At 45.1% G+C, this 13634-nt stretch overlaps 4 protein-coding genes across 9 annotated transcripts; 2 read left to right on the top strand and 2 right to left on the bottom strand.

Moving 5' to 3' along the window:
- Positions 1 to 389: 389 nt before the first annotated feature.
- LOC108245974 (trypsin-3-like) lies at positions 390 to 1615 on the top strand. The gene is made up of 5 exons (XM_017433255.2): positions 390 to 479; positions 558 to 714; positions 835 to 1088; positions 1182 to 1318; positions 1402 to 1615. Exons 1-5 carry the CDS (start codon positions 440 to 442, stop codon positions 1549 to 1551), a joined length of 738 nt encoding a protein of 245 aa, XP_017288744.1. The 5' UTR covers positions 390 to 439; the 3' UTR covers positions 1552 to 1615.
- A 1403-nt stretch (positions 1616 to 3018) lies between these two features.
- On the top strand, positions 3019 to 4307 carry LOC108245975 (trypsin-3-like). The gene is made up of 5 exons (XM_017433256.3): positions 3019 to 3128; positions 3210 to 3366; positions 3487 to 3740; positions 3834 to 3970; positions 4054 to 4307. Exons 1-5 carry the CDS (start codon positions 3089 to 3091, stop codon positions 4201 to 4203), a joined length of 738 nt encoding a protein of 245 aa, XP_017288745.1. The 5' UTR covers positions 3019 to 3088; the 3' UTR covers positions 4204 to 4307.
- A 1930-nt stretch (positions 4308 to 6237) lies between these two features.
- On the bottom strand, positions 6238 to 9715 carry LOC119616562 (zinc finger protein 37). The gene has a single exon (XM_037980428.1). It carries the CDS (start codon positions 9510 to 9512, stop codon positions 7185 to 7187), a length of 2328 nt encoding a protein of 775 aa, XP_037836356.1. The 5' UTR covers positions 9513 to 9715; the 3' UTR covers positions 6238 to 7184.
- On the bottom strand, positions 9683 to 13422 carry si:dkeyp-84f3.9 (proteoglycan 4). 6 transcript variants are annotated; one of them, XM_037980433.1, is made up of 4 exons: positions 13287 to 13422; positions 12419 to 12488; positions 11973 to 12098; positions 9683 to 10929 (listed from the first exon to the last, which is right to left on the bottom strand). In XM_037980433.1, the coding sequence occupies exons 3-4, from the start codon at positions 12087 to 12089 to the stop codon at positions 9715 to 9717; spliced, it is 1332 nt and encodes a 443-aa protein (XP_037836361.1). In that variant the 5' UTR covers positions 12090 to 12098; positions 12419 to 12488; positions 13287 to 13422; the 3' UTR covers positions 9683 to 9714. The 6 variants fall into 6 exon arrangements, with proteins under 6 accessions (XP_037836361.1, XP_017288770.2, XP_037836359.1 ...); XM_017433281.3 differs by having other exon boundaries at positions 12419 to 13422; XM_037980431.1 differs by lacking the exon at positions 12419 to 12488 and having other exon boundaries at positions 12489 to 13422.
- Between the last annotated feature and the right edge of the window lie 212 nt (positions 13423 to 13634).

Below are 13634 nucleotides of genomic sequence, written 5' to 3'. Positions count from 1 at the left end.
GGTTTTCTCCATGCGCTCCAGTTTCCACCCTCAGTCTAAAAGCTTGCATGTTAGGCTGCCGTCAGACCCCAGGCCTCCTTTGAAAAAGAGTTCTGAGACCTCAGTGGGATTTGCCTGGTTAAATAAAGTGTAATAAATAAAAAAAATATAACTTTAAAAGACATTTGTAAAATTTTGTCTTTGAAGTCTTTCATAATACAGTATTTAATACGTGACCGTACTGATGGCTGTGGGACACGTCAGTCTAAAAACCAAACAATTCATTGAAGTTGGGGCGTTTTTTATCTTCGACCACGATGCCGTTTCCCAGGTGGGATAATGTTTAATCGCAATCTTTGAGAGAAAGTGTTAGATAAAAAGCTGTGAAGGAGTTCACCTCTATAAAAGCCCCTCACATCTGTACTGATATGTGTAGACTCCCTAAGCTCAGGACACAATCATGAAGTTCTTCATCCTGTTGGCTCTCTTTGCTGCAGCTTGTGAGTTCATGTAGCTGATTGGTTTCTGCTCTGTTTTAAAAAGGTCGTTTTTTTTAAATCAGGAACTTTGTTTTACAGATGCTGCTCCCATTGAGGATGACAAGATCGTTGGAGGCTACGAGTGCAGGAAGAACTCTGCGCCCTACATCGTGTCTCTGAACGCTGGCTACCACTTCTGTGGAGGCTCCCTGATCTCCAGCACCTGGGTGGTGTCTGCTGCTCACTGCTACAAGTCGTAAGTCAACCAGCCGAGTAGCACACTCAGACAGAGCTGCAGGCTTAGTTTCAAAGGGAGCAGTTGGTTTTGCTCTTTCTGACGTGTACTGTATGACTCGGATGTCCCCTTGTCACGCAGTCGTATCCAGGTGAGACTTGGAGAGCACAACATCGCTGTGAATGAGGGAACGGAGCAGTTCATCGACTCTTCCAAGGTCATCCGTCACCCCAGCTACAACAGCTACAACCTGGACAACGACATCATGCTGATCAAGCTGAGCAGGCCCGCCACCCTGAACAACTACGTCAAGACCGTGGCCCTGCCCTCCACCTGCGCCGGCGCCGGCACCTCCTGCCTGATCTCCGGATGGGGAAACATCAGCGGCTCTGGAAGTCAGTGAATCTGTACAAACGTCTCAGTGAGAATGCTGAATGTGTGATGGGGCGGGGAAGAATAGTGGCATGTGTTGTCTTTTGTTGTTTCAGGCTACTACCCTGACAACCTCAGGTGCCTGGACGCCCCCATCCTGAGCGACAGCAGCTGCAGGAACTCCTACCCCGGACAGATCTCCTCCAACATGATCTGCGTCGGATTCCTGGAGGGAGGCAAGGACTCCTGCCAGGTAGGAGATCCAACTTGTCCAGGTGAACAGATCCCAGCTAATAACGCTTCCACTCACGCCTCGTCTTGTGTCTCGTGTGTCAGGGCGACTCTGGTGGCCCCGTGGTGTGCAACAATCAGCTGCAGGGTGTGGTGTCCTGGGGTTACGGCTGCGCCGAGAGAAACAAGCCTGGAGTTTACACCAAGGTCTGCAACTACAACACCTGGATCCGCAACACCATGTCCTCCAACTAAATGCAAATAAAGTGAATTTATCTGTCATGAAACTGAAGCATCCTTTATTTTGACTTTTAAAAAATAAAAACTCTCAAACCTACTTTTCTGTCTTTGTTTTGTGTTGCCAGATAAATTAGCGATAGTAAAAATCAACAGGAAGGAAAACTTGTGAAATGAGGTTTCTTTCTGGAATATATCAACTTGAATTAAAATGCATGGTACAATAGGGAAAAGGACAAAACCGAAATCTGTGATGAATATTTATTCTGTATAAAATAAAAGAGATCTTCATCACGGATCTGTGTTCTGAGTAATTAACTTTTAATGAAAGATGAATGATTTGTCACGTATAAGTCTCGAGTTGAAGGGCCCTCGAGAAAAAAGCAGGACTCGATATCCTCGAGGTGAGTGTCTGCGTGATACTGAGAGGAAACTATGCTGCATATTAAGAGTGTACACACTTAACAGGGGTTTGAATAAATAAACAAGTGTTTGAATAAATTAAAAACACCGTAAAGCCCTCTGAAGACAAGCTTAACAAGACGCTAAGCAGACACTGACCTTTCACCACAATGAGGGAATTATAAAAAAAACAGCTTTAAAAGAACAAACTCCTCTGGTGTTCTTCATTGACAAAAAAGTTTACATACTGAAAAAAACAAGATGCTCAGATGAGTACAAACATGAAATTTATGGTCCTTTGAACCCTTCAGCTCATCATTTTATAATGCTTTGAATATTATTATCAGCCTAAAATATACCTGTTTCCTTTTGCTCGTTAGCACAAAACAAGAAAGAAAAAAGTGATAAAAATGTTAAAATTATAAATAAATTCATTTTTGAAATTAACATTTTGACACTACAGCACTATGTTATCAAACACAAACTTTCCAAGCTGTATGAAACTTTAAATGATGAGTATTTTTCAGGCTTAAATACAAGCAATAAAAAAATGGCACATGGTATTCATTATACGTGTCAGCTAATATACTTAAAACATTTCATTTTATTTTATTGTGCCATCTTTAGGCGTGTGGTTTTGGAATATAACATAAGTTTATAATGCTTTGGTTTTATAAACTAAAAATTTAAACAAGCAGAAAAGAGTAAAATACATGTTAGAATGGAAATCTGGGTAAAACTAACTAATAAATTAAAACAGCACCGTTTACAGGAGTTATTCCTGTGTTGTTTACAATAATTTTACTTTCAGTAGTGGATATTATGAATGTTTTGGATTATTCTACATTATATCTTTTAAAGATAAACAGTTATTTTAAGATATTGAAAACCATTAAGAAATATTAATAACTTTTGAATGAAAATGTGAGTTTATATTGTTCACAAACGAAGTGTTCGTGAGTTGGGATTTCACAGTATCAGAGCGCTGGCCCCCAACGTCCAGATGTTATTTCCCACACATTCTTTACCAAGAAAAACGTCTAAAAAAAACAGTTAAATCTGCGTCCTTGGCCCGTCAGATAGCAGAGGGGCACGATGGGTTTAAATAGAGGAGCAGAGGAGCAGGAAAGGCACAGAAACTCAGGACACAGTCATGAAGTTCTTCATCCTGTTGGCTCTCTTTGCTGCAGCTTGTGAGTTCCTGTAGCGAACTGATCAGTTTCTGCTCTGTTTTAAGAAGGTCGTTTTTTAAAATCAGGAACTTTGTTTTACAGATGCTGCTCCCATTGAGGATGACAAGATCGTTGGAGGCTACGAGTGCAGGAAGAACTCTGCGCCCTACATCGTGTCTCTGAACGCTGGCTACCACTTCTGTGGAGGCTCCCTGATCTCCAGCACCTGGGTGGTGTCTGCTGCTCACTGCTACAAGTCGTAAGTCAACCAGCCGAGTAGCACACTCAGACAGAGCTGCAGGCTTAGTTTCAAAGGGAGCAGTTGGTTTTGCTCTTTCTGACGTGTACTGTATGACTCGGATGTCCCCTTGTCACGCAGTCGTATCCAGGTGAGACTTGGAGAGCACAACATCGCTGTGAATGAGGGAACGGAGCAGTTCATCGACTCTTCCAAGGTCATCCGTCACCCCAGCTACAACAGCTACAACCTGGACAACGACATCATGCTGATCAAGCTGAGCAGGCCCGCCACCCTGAACAACTACGTCAAGACCGTGGCCCTGCCCTCCACCTGCGCCGGCGCCGGCACCTCCTGCCTGATCTCCGGATGGGGAAACATCAGCGGCTCTGGAAGTCAGTGAATCTGTACAAACGTCTCAGTGAGAATGCTGAATGTGTGATGGGGCGGGGAAGAATAGTGGCATGTGTTGTCTTTTGTTGTTTCAGGCTACTACCCTGACAACCTCAGGTGCCTGGACGCCCCCATCCTGAGCGACAGCAGCTGCAGGAACTCCTACCCCGGACAGATCTCCTCCAACATGATCTGCGTCGGATTCCTGGAGGGAGGCAAGGACTCCTGCCAGGTAGGAGATCCAACTTGTCCAGGTGAACAGATCCCAGCTAATAACGCTTCCACTCACGCCTCGTCTTGTGTCTCGTGTGTCAGGGCGACTCTGGTGGCCCCGTGGTGTGCAACAATCAGCTGCAGGGTGTGGTGTCCTGGGGTTACGGCTGCGCCGAGAGAAACAAGCCTGGAGTTTACACCAAGGTCTGCAACTACAACACCTGGATCCGCAACACCATGTCCTCCAACTAAAGGGATTCCTGTCTAAATGTGCGTCATATCCATGTAGTAGATAAAACACAGAGTAAACATCTGACAGTCTCATCGGTGATAATAAAACTAGTTTAACTACAGTTTCCTCAACTTTGTTTCCTTGTTTTTTTTTCAGTGACCTGGTGTTACAACAAATTTCAAAAGTGTACTTTAGTAACTAAGACACATCATGATTGGAGTTTTAAAGTTTATTTGGACACTAAACATGAAGGAGCTAAGGCTTTGCTCCTTTTAGTTAGCCTTTTGCTAATTTTAGCTTCTAGCTAACCTTTTGCTGCTTTTAGATTCTTGCTTCATTTAGGTCTCTTTTAGCTTGTGTTTTGTTTTTCAACCCTTTACTACTTTAACAAGCATTTTGCTACTTCTTGTTTTCAGCTAGCCTTTTGCTACCTGTTACTTTTAACTAGGATTTTGCCTTTTAAAGCCTTTTTGTCTAACTAGCTTTTAGCTCCTTGCCCCTGTCCTGTTTCTATTAGCGTCTGGCAAGTGTTTTACCTTCTTTTTTTAAAGCTTTTAGCTAGTGTTCTGCTTCTTTTAGCTTTAATTTGAGCAGTCTATTAGAATTTATGCTGCACTTTCACAGTAAACATAACTTCTGTAGTTTTTTGGTGTTGGAAATCTGCTGCCACTTTAAATCAGTGGCTGTCCAGAGGGCCGGTGAGCCCTCAGAGTCAGAAGCTCGTGTCTTCTTCAGACGAGTCTCGCAGCTCGCTGGCAGATTAAAAGCTACACGAGCATTTATTTAATGTCTCTTCTGCACCGAGATGCTTCTCCTTAATGAATCGACCTGTCAGCTGAGTTGGATGTTTGTTCTTTGGCTGTGAAAGCAGCCAGGTGCACAAACACAGCAAAGGCAGGGGGCCGTGGTTCTCCTCAGAACAACAAGAACTCAACAACAACAATCGGGGAACCAGGTTCTCTCACGGCTCCACATAATAAATGGAACAAAAATACAGTAACTACATGCATCGGCCTACAATGAGAAACATGGTAAAAATGTCAAATATCACTGCCTTTATTCATTGCAAAATGATTGATTTTATATCATAACAACAGTGAGATTAAAAAAGGTGGTTTTAGTGGAAGTCAGTGAGGTATTTTTAGCCACAAAGGACAGAAGATCTGACTCTAAATAAAAAATACTAAAACAATCAAATCAGTTTTGTTGCTAATCTTTTAACACATCCAGGACTCTAATCATCACCAAATCTCCCATTCCTCTAATATTTACTATATAGGAAAATAATTGATATTTTTTGTGTATTATTTAATGAATATTTAATAAATCAAATACTACAACTGACATTTAAAGGGTTACAATCTTGAAAACTAATCGAATAGTCGATTATTTTAATCAATGATGAAGTTGATAAGAGATTCAAGCAAAAAAATAAATAAACAAACAAAACTAGAAAAAACTATTGATGTATGATGACATTAGAGCAGTTTTTGAGCACAAAATGCATCATTGGAGTACAAGTACAAAAGGCATCCAGGAGGAAAACATCAGATTTTAAAGTTTTCCTCCAGAAACTTATGCCCTGAGCTGTAAAGCAGCCAAACTGATCAACAAATAAAAAAAAGTTGGAAAAAACTGCAAAAATACCAGAGGAAAGCACAAGGGTTAAACAACAAACTTCTTAGTAGCTTCAGTTAACCTAATGAAAAAAATCAGTATTCTTCATCTCTGATTTGACAAAATTATCTATAAAAATAAGGAACAAAGTGAGCTCCTTATCAGCTTAATAAGAATATAAATTTTAATTTCAAATAAAGGACGATTCCTTATTTTAAGGGATGTCTGGCAACCCAGGTCCTAACCTGTAATAACCAGGAGCTCAACCTCAAATCATAAAATACTCTAATATGTTTAATCTCTCTTGGTCTCGTGCTGAACAAGACAAACTCTTGTTTTAAGGTAACTAAAAGGACCAAATATGTAATGAGAATACCCATGCACACATGAGTACATATGTAAATAAACACGGAGCCGTCCTCACATGCAGACAAAAAGACAAATACAACTTTCTATGAATACAAAAAGAACCTTTATTAAGACAAACTATAGCATCATTTTATATACAATGTAACAAGGTGTCCATCAGGAAACTACTTTTTGTTATTTTTCATGATTTAAAGGAAAAAAAAAACAACCTTCAATTGATCACAGGACAAAAACTAAAATAAACTGTTTTCTTTTTTAATTTTCAAAAAGCAGTGAAAGGTAATGTTCTGCAAAGGTTCAATGATGTGACACAAGTGGAATGTCTGCCGGTATTTTTCAAGTAAAAAGTCCACAATGATGAACATGTACAAAGCTGATAACCACTTTTAAAATACAAAAAAAAAAGAAGAACAGAACAGCTCATTTGGTGTAGACAAAAAAATGGTTTAACGTTTGGGGGAGAAAACACCTGCATGGTTTTAGAATTTGTTATTAAATTCACAGATTAAACACATTTTTACTTGTCACTTTCCCCCAGCTCTTTATTTTATATTATTCTTGTATACTATATCCGACATATAGTTCAAAACACTTTCTCAAACTACAGAACCCAGATTTTTCTTTATTTATTTTTTAAAATCCAAATACTCGAGGGAACAAACAGCTTCAGAGGACTCTCTGGTTTATTTAGCCAGTTACAGCACAGAAGAGCTGCCTTTTGGTTAGTTTTTAAAGCAGGCATAAATGAAAACATCAGACAACTGCTGAACTGAACCAATCCACAGATATGGGTTTGAAATCTCCCTCCATCTGCAGATTTTCCTTTGACTTTATGAAAAATGTCACAAAGAAACCAAAGTTAAGTTAAGTGCCTTCTGCTAAATCCTCGATTTTACAAAACTTAGAGAGAAATAAGAAGTAAGTAAACAAACCGAACGACTGGTTAAAAAGGACCGACAGTCAGCCAGTCGTTTAAATGGTGCATTACAGGAAACCTGCATTTCCACACGAGGTTTCACACCTGGCCTCTGGCGTGCTGCAAGTAATGGTGAAACAGGTCTGAAATGGCAGGAAACGTATTTCCACACACAGCGCAGTTGAAATCCTCCGAAGCCCCTTCGTTTGATTTGCTGGTATTTTTAGTCACGAGTGGCTTCGCGGGTTTGATGGACTTGTCTTTGACTCTGTCAGGCCTGGTTTGTCCTTCTTGGACTGAAAGTATCCTGCCGGGATGCTGCTGAGTGGAACTATTTACATCGTGACCCTGACCTGAAGCGAAAGAAATTATGGGCACTAGAGAGAACGTTTGATACACAGGGTCCGGGTTTTTATGCGAGGAGCTCAAGGGGTTGTTGCTGCTGGGAGGGCTAGACGTTTTACTGCTTAACTGCGAGCCGTGGTCGTCCATGAAGAAGTCGAACTGGGAGTCCTTGTGCACGTCCTGCTCAGAGGAATGGGAAGGCTGATGGCTGAACAGCAGGTCCAGGGTCTTAAAGCTGCAGCTGCACTGCTCGCACTGATAAGGCTCGAACACCTTCCGGGGCCGATCTTCGATCCAGCGGAAGTCGGGGTGCTCGTTCATGTGCTCCTTGTACGGGCCGATGAAGCGGAAGCCCCGCCCGCACTGTGGGCACGTGAAGCGGCCGCTCCGCCGGCGGTGGACCCTCTGGTGGTGCCACAGCTTCCTCCAGCTGCCCAGCGTCTTCCCGCAGCACATGCAGGTGTAACTCTGGGCCGGGGCGTGCGTGAGCATGTGGGCTCGGAGTCGGCCCATGTGCCTGAACTGCCGCCCGCAGCTCGGACACGGATACTTCCTGGGATCTGATCTGGTGTCTAGCTGGTTCAGCCTGGAAACCAGGTGCGGGAGATCTTGTGGCGGCGCCACCGTCAGCTGGAAGGGATTCTTAGCGTTAGCGGGGCGCTTCTTGCGGCCGACCTGCGACTGTTTTCTCTTGACGTCACGATGTGAAGCTGCGACAGAAGCTGAGTTAGGCCCCGATGAACCATTTACCGTAGGCACTTTGTACCGGATCAGCGACATTGTGTCTTCCTTCTTTATAAAAGCACTTGAGGTATTTTTGTCTGCTGTGCACCAGCTGCGGTGCTCATCGAATTCCGACATCCCGCTGAACAGCTTGTCGCAGCACAAGCAGCGGAGGAGCCTCGCGCCGGTGTGCTCCTTCATGTGGCTGTTGAACTCCTGCAGGCGGTCGAAAACATTCTTGCAGATGTGGCACGTGTACGTCAGCGGAGGCTTGGTGGGACGCGAGTCGTCGCCGCCTTCCACAGGTCTACATCTGTGCTTTTTTGCGTTGCTGTAGTGACTGAAGGACTTCTCGCAGCGCGTGCAGTTGTAACGCTTCACGGACCAGTGCGTCAGCTCGTGCACGCGCAGGAAATAGGACTGACCGAAAGCTTTGCCACATATGTCGCACTTGTAGGGCTTCTCACCGGTGTGGATGCGAATGTGTCTCGTGAGGGCGGACTGGAACATGAACGACTTGCCGCAGTACTGGCAGACTTTGTTCTTCTCCTTCTCGGGCGGAGGTGCTCTGGGAGCTTCTCGGACGTCTTCGAGCTCGACCGCTTTGCTCGGCTGCTCAGGCTCTGGGTTCTGAACCTCCTGCTCCGCATTGTGCGTGAGCACGTGACGGTCATACTCGGACCGAAAGACTTTGAGGCCGCACACCTGACACTGTTCGTGCGTGCTGTTCTTTGTGTGCATCTTGAGGTGAAGGTTTAGGTTGGAGTTTTTGCTGAAACCTTTCCCACATTCGGGGCACGTGAAGGGCCTCTCGCCCGTGTGAACGCGCTGATGGACGATGAGCTGAGACAGAAATTTATACGTGCGACTGCAGCAACCACATTTCAACATCGTTTTAGTCCCCTTCTTGACATAGACGACGTTCGGGCTGTCGTCGGCGCCCTCTTCCTTTTGAACATCACTGCAGTCTGGTTTCAGCTGCATGTCGGGATCCTGTTTCTCCAACAGGAGCTCCCTCGGTAAAATGACATTAACTACTCTCCTCCTTCTCTTGCCGCCTTTCTTGCGCCTGAAAACAATTTGCTCAGTAACTGCATGCTCTGATTTAACTGTAGCATTGAGACAAGCGTGATGACTATCTGACGGTGACAACAATTTGAAGTGATCCAGAGCTGTCTCAATACTCTCGGTTTTTACAACAGCAAGGCTCCCAGCAGAATTTGGCATTTCTTTAGAGGATGTTTCAACATTGGTCCTCGAGGGCTCTGTCTTCAGCAAGCCTGCATCAGTTGGAGGATTAACAGTCTCAAGGGGGTTTGACTCAGACTGTGTTAACTCGGTCTGAGTGGGTTCAGCCATCTTTAAGCTATCCAAATCCTCTGAAGGAGTCACTTCGGGCTCTGGCTCGGGCTCGGGCTCGAGTTCAGGCTCGGGCTCGAGTTCAGGCTCTGGCTCTGGCTCGGGCTCGAGTTCGGGTTCGGGCTCGGGCTCGGGCTCGGGCTCGAGTTCAGGCTCTGGTTTGGGCTCGGGCTCGAGTTCAGGCTCTAGCTCTGGCTCGGGCTCAAGTTCGGGTTCGCTCGGGCTCGAGTTCGGGCTCTGGTTTGTGCTCTGGTTCGGGCTCGGGCTCGAGTTCAGGCTCTGGTTCAGGCTCTGGTTCAGGCTCTGGTTCGGGCTCGGGGTCGGGTTCAGACTCGAGTTGGGGTTCGGGTTCGAGCACAGGTTGGGGTTCGGGCTCGGGCTGGAGCTCAGGTTGGAGCTCAGTAAGCACTTCTCTTTGTGGCAAAGGATTTTCCGCTACTCGCTGCTCTTGCACTTGCACTTCTCCAGGATGTGGAGAAAACGGATCAGTACTTCCATCCGTTTGACTCGGGGGCGTGCCGCTGCTCGGCTCTGCCTGTTTGTCTGTCTCCATTTCGCCCTCAAACCCCGTGTCATTGTTCAACGCCGCCGACGCCTCCAGGGAATCATCCAGCTTGGGCACTTTCTCTGGAAGCTGCTGATTAATCAGAAGCTTATTTTTTTTTCTTCTTCTCCTCCTTATGACACCATGATTGTCGGCAGCATTGCTGCTCTCTGTGGGAGTCGTGTCACTTTGCCCCGGGTCGTCTTTGCTCTGAGGGTTCTCACTCTGCGCTGAAGTCTGTTTATCTCCTCTGCTCCTCAGGCTCCACACAGGGTTGCCAACAGCACGAGGACGAATAGATGGAGCTCCTGCAGCCTTTAGAGCTGCCGCCTCCGACTTCTTTGGCCGCCCTCTTTTTCTCTTTGCCACCAAAGTGACAGCAACTCCTACTCCATCCTTCAGGATCTCGCTATGAGATGAAGCACCGATCAAGCGATCCTCCACAGGGTTAGGTTTATCATCTCTGCTGCTGTTGGTTAAACTCTCCAGTAAAGGTATGGTGGTGCTGACCTCCTTGTGTTGAACGACATCAACACCAGCAGCATCCGGAGCTTTTAGGTCCCGAACCAGCAACGCTTTTATTTTACGAGGTCTCCCGCGTTTCCTGCGGACCTCGACAGGCTGTCCGTCGCTGTCCGTTGTGGAGCTGCAGGCCGTCGTAGAGGTCAGCTGAGATCTTGCGCTCATCCCCGCCCGCGACGACACGTCCTCGCTTTTCCCACAGTTTCTTCTGCCTGCGGTTTCCGAGCCGACGTGGCCGTCAGGCACCGAGAGTCCCGAGGAGTTTGATTCTAGGGCGGGCTGGTTCAGACTCGCCTCTTCCATTTCACCTGCCCACCTGGTGTCCTCAGCACATAGCTTATCTTTGGGAAGCTGTGGAAGAAAAAAAAAAAAGATATTCAGCATTAAAACCATATTAGGTGTCAAAATACACAATTTTTCAATGTTTTTGATTTTAAATTTTTGTATACGTGTATAATCTCTAATAAAAATAACCTATAAATAGACATCATTCACTACCAAATGTCTACTGCATAATTTCTAATAAATGAGCAAATTCAGCAGTCATGTTTTGTTGCCAATAATTACGAGTTGTTTGTTTACATTGGAGCATTGATGAGTTCACGTTGGACAGTTTCGGAGTGCATCAGATATTGAGTCAGTAAAATAAGCCACTGGCAATAAGACACTGAGCTGCGGAGAGCGTTGAAGCAAAGGTTGAGTCTAAGATCAGATAAAATGAGTCGTGAATTTCCATAACTGATCACTGAATTTAGCTGTAAACAAAAGGCGAGGAATATTTGCTGTTTTTTAACACAATTTTTACAAAAACCCTGATGACATTAACCCCCAAAAACTATCATGTAATGATGTAGAAATTGTGTCAGAAGCATAAAAATTCAAATTAAAAACACTGAAAAATCGTGTATTTTGACAGCTATTATGGCTTTAAAGGAATATTTTAGATCTTGTAAGGTGGGGCGCTGTGCTGTGAAAATGCACACTTAATATTTTGCCTGTAACTCTTTGAACGACCTCAGTTTGGAGAAGTAAGGGTTTAATTTTGACCAGGTTGGTGAGCTAACAGTTGGTCCAACGGGAGACGGATCGCTGCCATCTTAAACAAACTCAAGCTTCATGCAAATGCGACATTTTGAACATTTACATTGATGTCAGGTTCGTATTACACAATTATTCCTGCAGAAATATTGTGATGCTCCCGCCGGAAGTGCCCCACACTGCACAGGAAATGCTACAGCTAGCTGCTGCTGCTATTTGCACTATAATTCCATGTAGATAACAGCGTAAACTATCAACCAAGTAAATATAAAATTATATTTCAGTGGACTCAAACTTGACACAGTAACTGCACAAATTTCAGACTGATGTGTATCTTTGTTAATCTGACAGGCTACCTGCTTGCAGTCCGAAGAGGCGTGAATGAAACCGTGAGGAAGAGGCGCCTCCGAAGTGAACTCTGAGACTGCGTTTGGGTCACTGCTTCCTCTGCCGAAGGACATTTTGCTCCCCATGTCAAAAGCCTGCGGAACAAAGAGCAAGGAGGCTGTGACGCACAAAGACGGTGACGATTAAAGGCAAAAACACTACTGCGTTACAGCATCTGCAGCGTGAAAAGGTCTGAAGTGTGCATGAACTGAGTGCAGTGCCTGTTTGTGTTTGTTCAGTGCTAATAAACAAGCAGGGGGGGAGGGGGTAATCAGTAAACTGTGGGGAGCAGAGATAACCCCTGCAGCACAAAAACTCTAGGCCAGCTTTTTTGTCCACATCTATGGTCAACATACATAAACACCGTGTCCAAATAAAACAAAACTCTGCTGGTTATTTCCTGATGGAAACCCACCCAGAAAGACAGAAAAGCTGCATCGTTTTTCACATTGTGGTTAGACGTGGTTCGAAGAGCTGAGACGTACCTAAGAGGCAAAACAAAGCCACTCTTTGAGCCCACATCCCAAAGCGCACAACGAATCCTTGCGACACAGTTTTGCTGACACTCTTCAAGCCGGAGCTCACAAAACCCAGAGCATGTGAACGCCTCTCTCTGCACAAAGTTAGAGCAAGTAAACGCACCACTCTTTGTACTCGTTTAGGATGAACACATAGACTTATAATTTTTTAAAAAGGCACGAGATGTGTGCAGTACAACAAACCCACCCCAGTTCGTCCAGATAAACAAGCGGCTGCTAATCAAATCCTCGCTGCTGACACATTACTCCATCTGATGGAGGCTTTCTGATCAGCTAAAAACACACACGAGCAGGTGGCTTCTGTTTGTCCAAACCCTGCTCAGGTGGGTTGACATGTCAGGCACTTGACAGCGACTTTATTTCCCCCTCCTCAGCACCCAGCCGCTATGAATGATCAGACGCTAATAAAGGAATGACTAACAAAGGCGTTTCCGATTGCAGGCCAGATAGCTAGCGTCGCTCATTAAACGCTACAAACTGAACGCACCAAACCGTAACCCCCTACGTCTGCTCGGACGGCTGATCTTATTACCGGTAAGGCGTGTGCAAAGCATGTCCCAGCACCGGAGAGTGATGGAAAGCAGTGAACACAAACTAAAACAGCCTGCGAAAGGGGGAGTTCCTGCGTCGCATGCAGTGACCGTTGCTCTGCTAGCTTAGCAGCACTAGCTAACTTAAACCTCACTATGTCGCTCCGTGGCTCATTTTTTTCTTTTTTTAAAACTTTTACAGGGGAACAAAGACCTGGCAACCGAGCTGCTAACGAGGACCAGGCTTTATCTTCTTTTCGAAGCAGTTTTCTGTGTTGTGAGGGAGGGAGTGGGGGGTAGGAAACTCGGTATCCGCGCACAAAGCAGCCACACAGTTGTCATTCACACTGTGCGAGTTAACGGAGCGGGTACTTCACGTTGTGTCGGAAATATCATGACTGTGTTTGAGGCGCTACAAAAAACGGCAAAATAACACGGAGCGTACACGTTTTTACCGCAACTTTTCTTTTACGCCAAACAGGGGCATCGGTTACATATTGAGCATTATGTTGTGATGCTTGAAATGGGACCAAAAGGCCCTCAAACCCAGGGCCCAAATCCT

This window comes from Kryptolebias marmoratus, linkage group LG16, assembly GCF_001649575.2.
Source record: "Kryptolebias marmoratus isolate JLee-2015 linkage group LG16, ASM164957v2, whole genome shotgun sequence".
NCBI classification, from domain to species: domain Eukaryota; kingdom Metazoa; phylum Chordata; class Actinopteri; order Cyprinodontiformes; family Rivulidae; genus Kryptolebias; species Kryptolebias marmoratus.
This window is presented reverse-complemented; position numbering and strand designations above follow the sequence as displayed.

Coding starts and splice junctions, on each gene's coding strand:
- LOC108245975 (XM_017433256.3), top strand. CDS start 3,089: ATGAAGTTCTTCATCCTGTTGGCTCTCTTTGCTGCAGCTT. Junction 3,741..3,833: donor AAACATCAGCGGCTCTGGAA/GTCAGTGAATCT, acceptor TTGTTGTTTCAG/GCTACTACCCTGACAACCTC. Junction 3,971..4,053: donor GAGGCAAGGACTCCTGCCAG/GTAGGAGATCCA, acceptor CTCGTGTGTCAG/GGCGACTCTGGTGGCCCCGT.
- LOC119616562 (XM_037980428.1), bottom strand. CDS start 9,512: ATGGCTGAACCCACTCAGACCGAGTTAACACAGTCTGAGTCAAACCCC.
- LOC108245974 (XM_017433255.2), top strand. CDS start 440: ATGAAGTTCTTCATCCTGTTGGCTCTCTTTGCTGCAGCTT. Junction 715..834: donor GCTGCTCACTGCTACAAGTC/GTAAGTCAACCA, acceptor CTTGTCACGCAG/TCGTATCCAGGTGAGACTTG. Junction 1,089..1,181: donor AAACATCAGCGGCTCTGGAA/GTCAGTGAATCT, acceptor TTGTTGTTTCAG/GCTACTACCCTGACAACCTC.
- si:dkeyp-84f3.9 (XM_017433281.3), bottom strand. CDS start 12,089: ATGGGGAGCAAAATGTCCTTCGGCAGAGGAAGCAGTGACCCAAACGCA. Junction 10,930..11,972: donor CCTCTTCGGACTGCAAGCAG/GTAGCCTGTCAG, acceptor TTTCTTCCACAG/CTTCCCAAAGATAAGCTATG.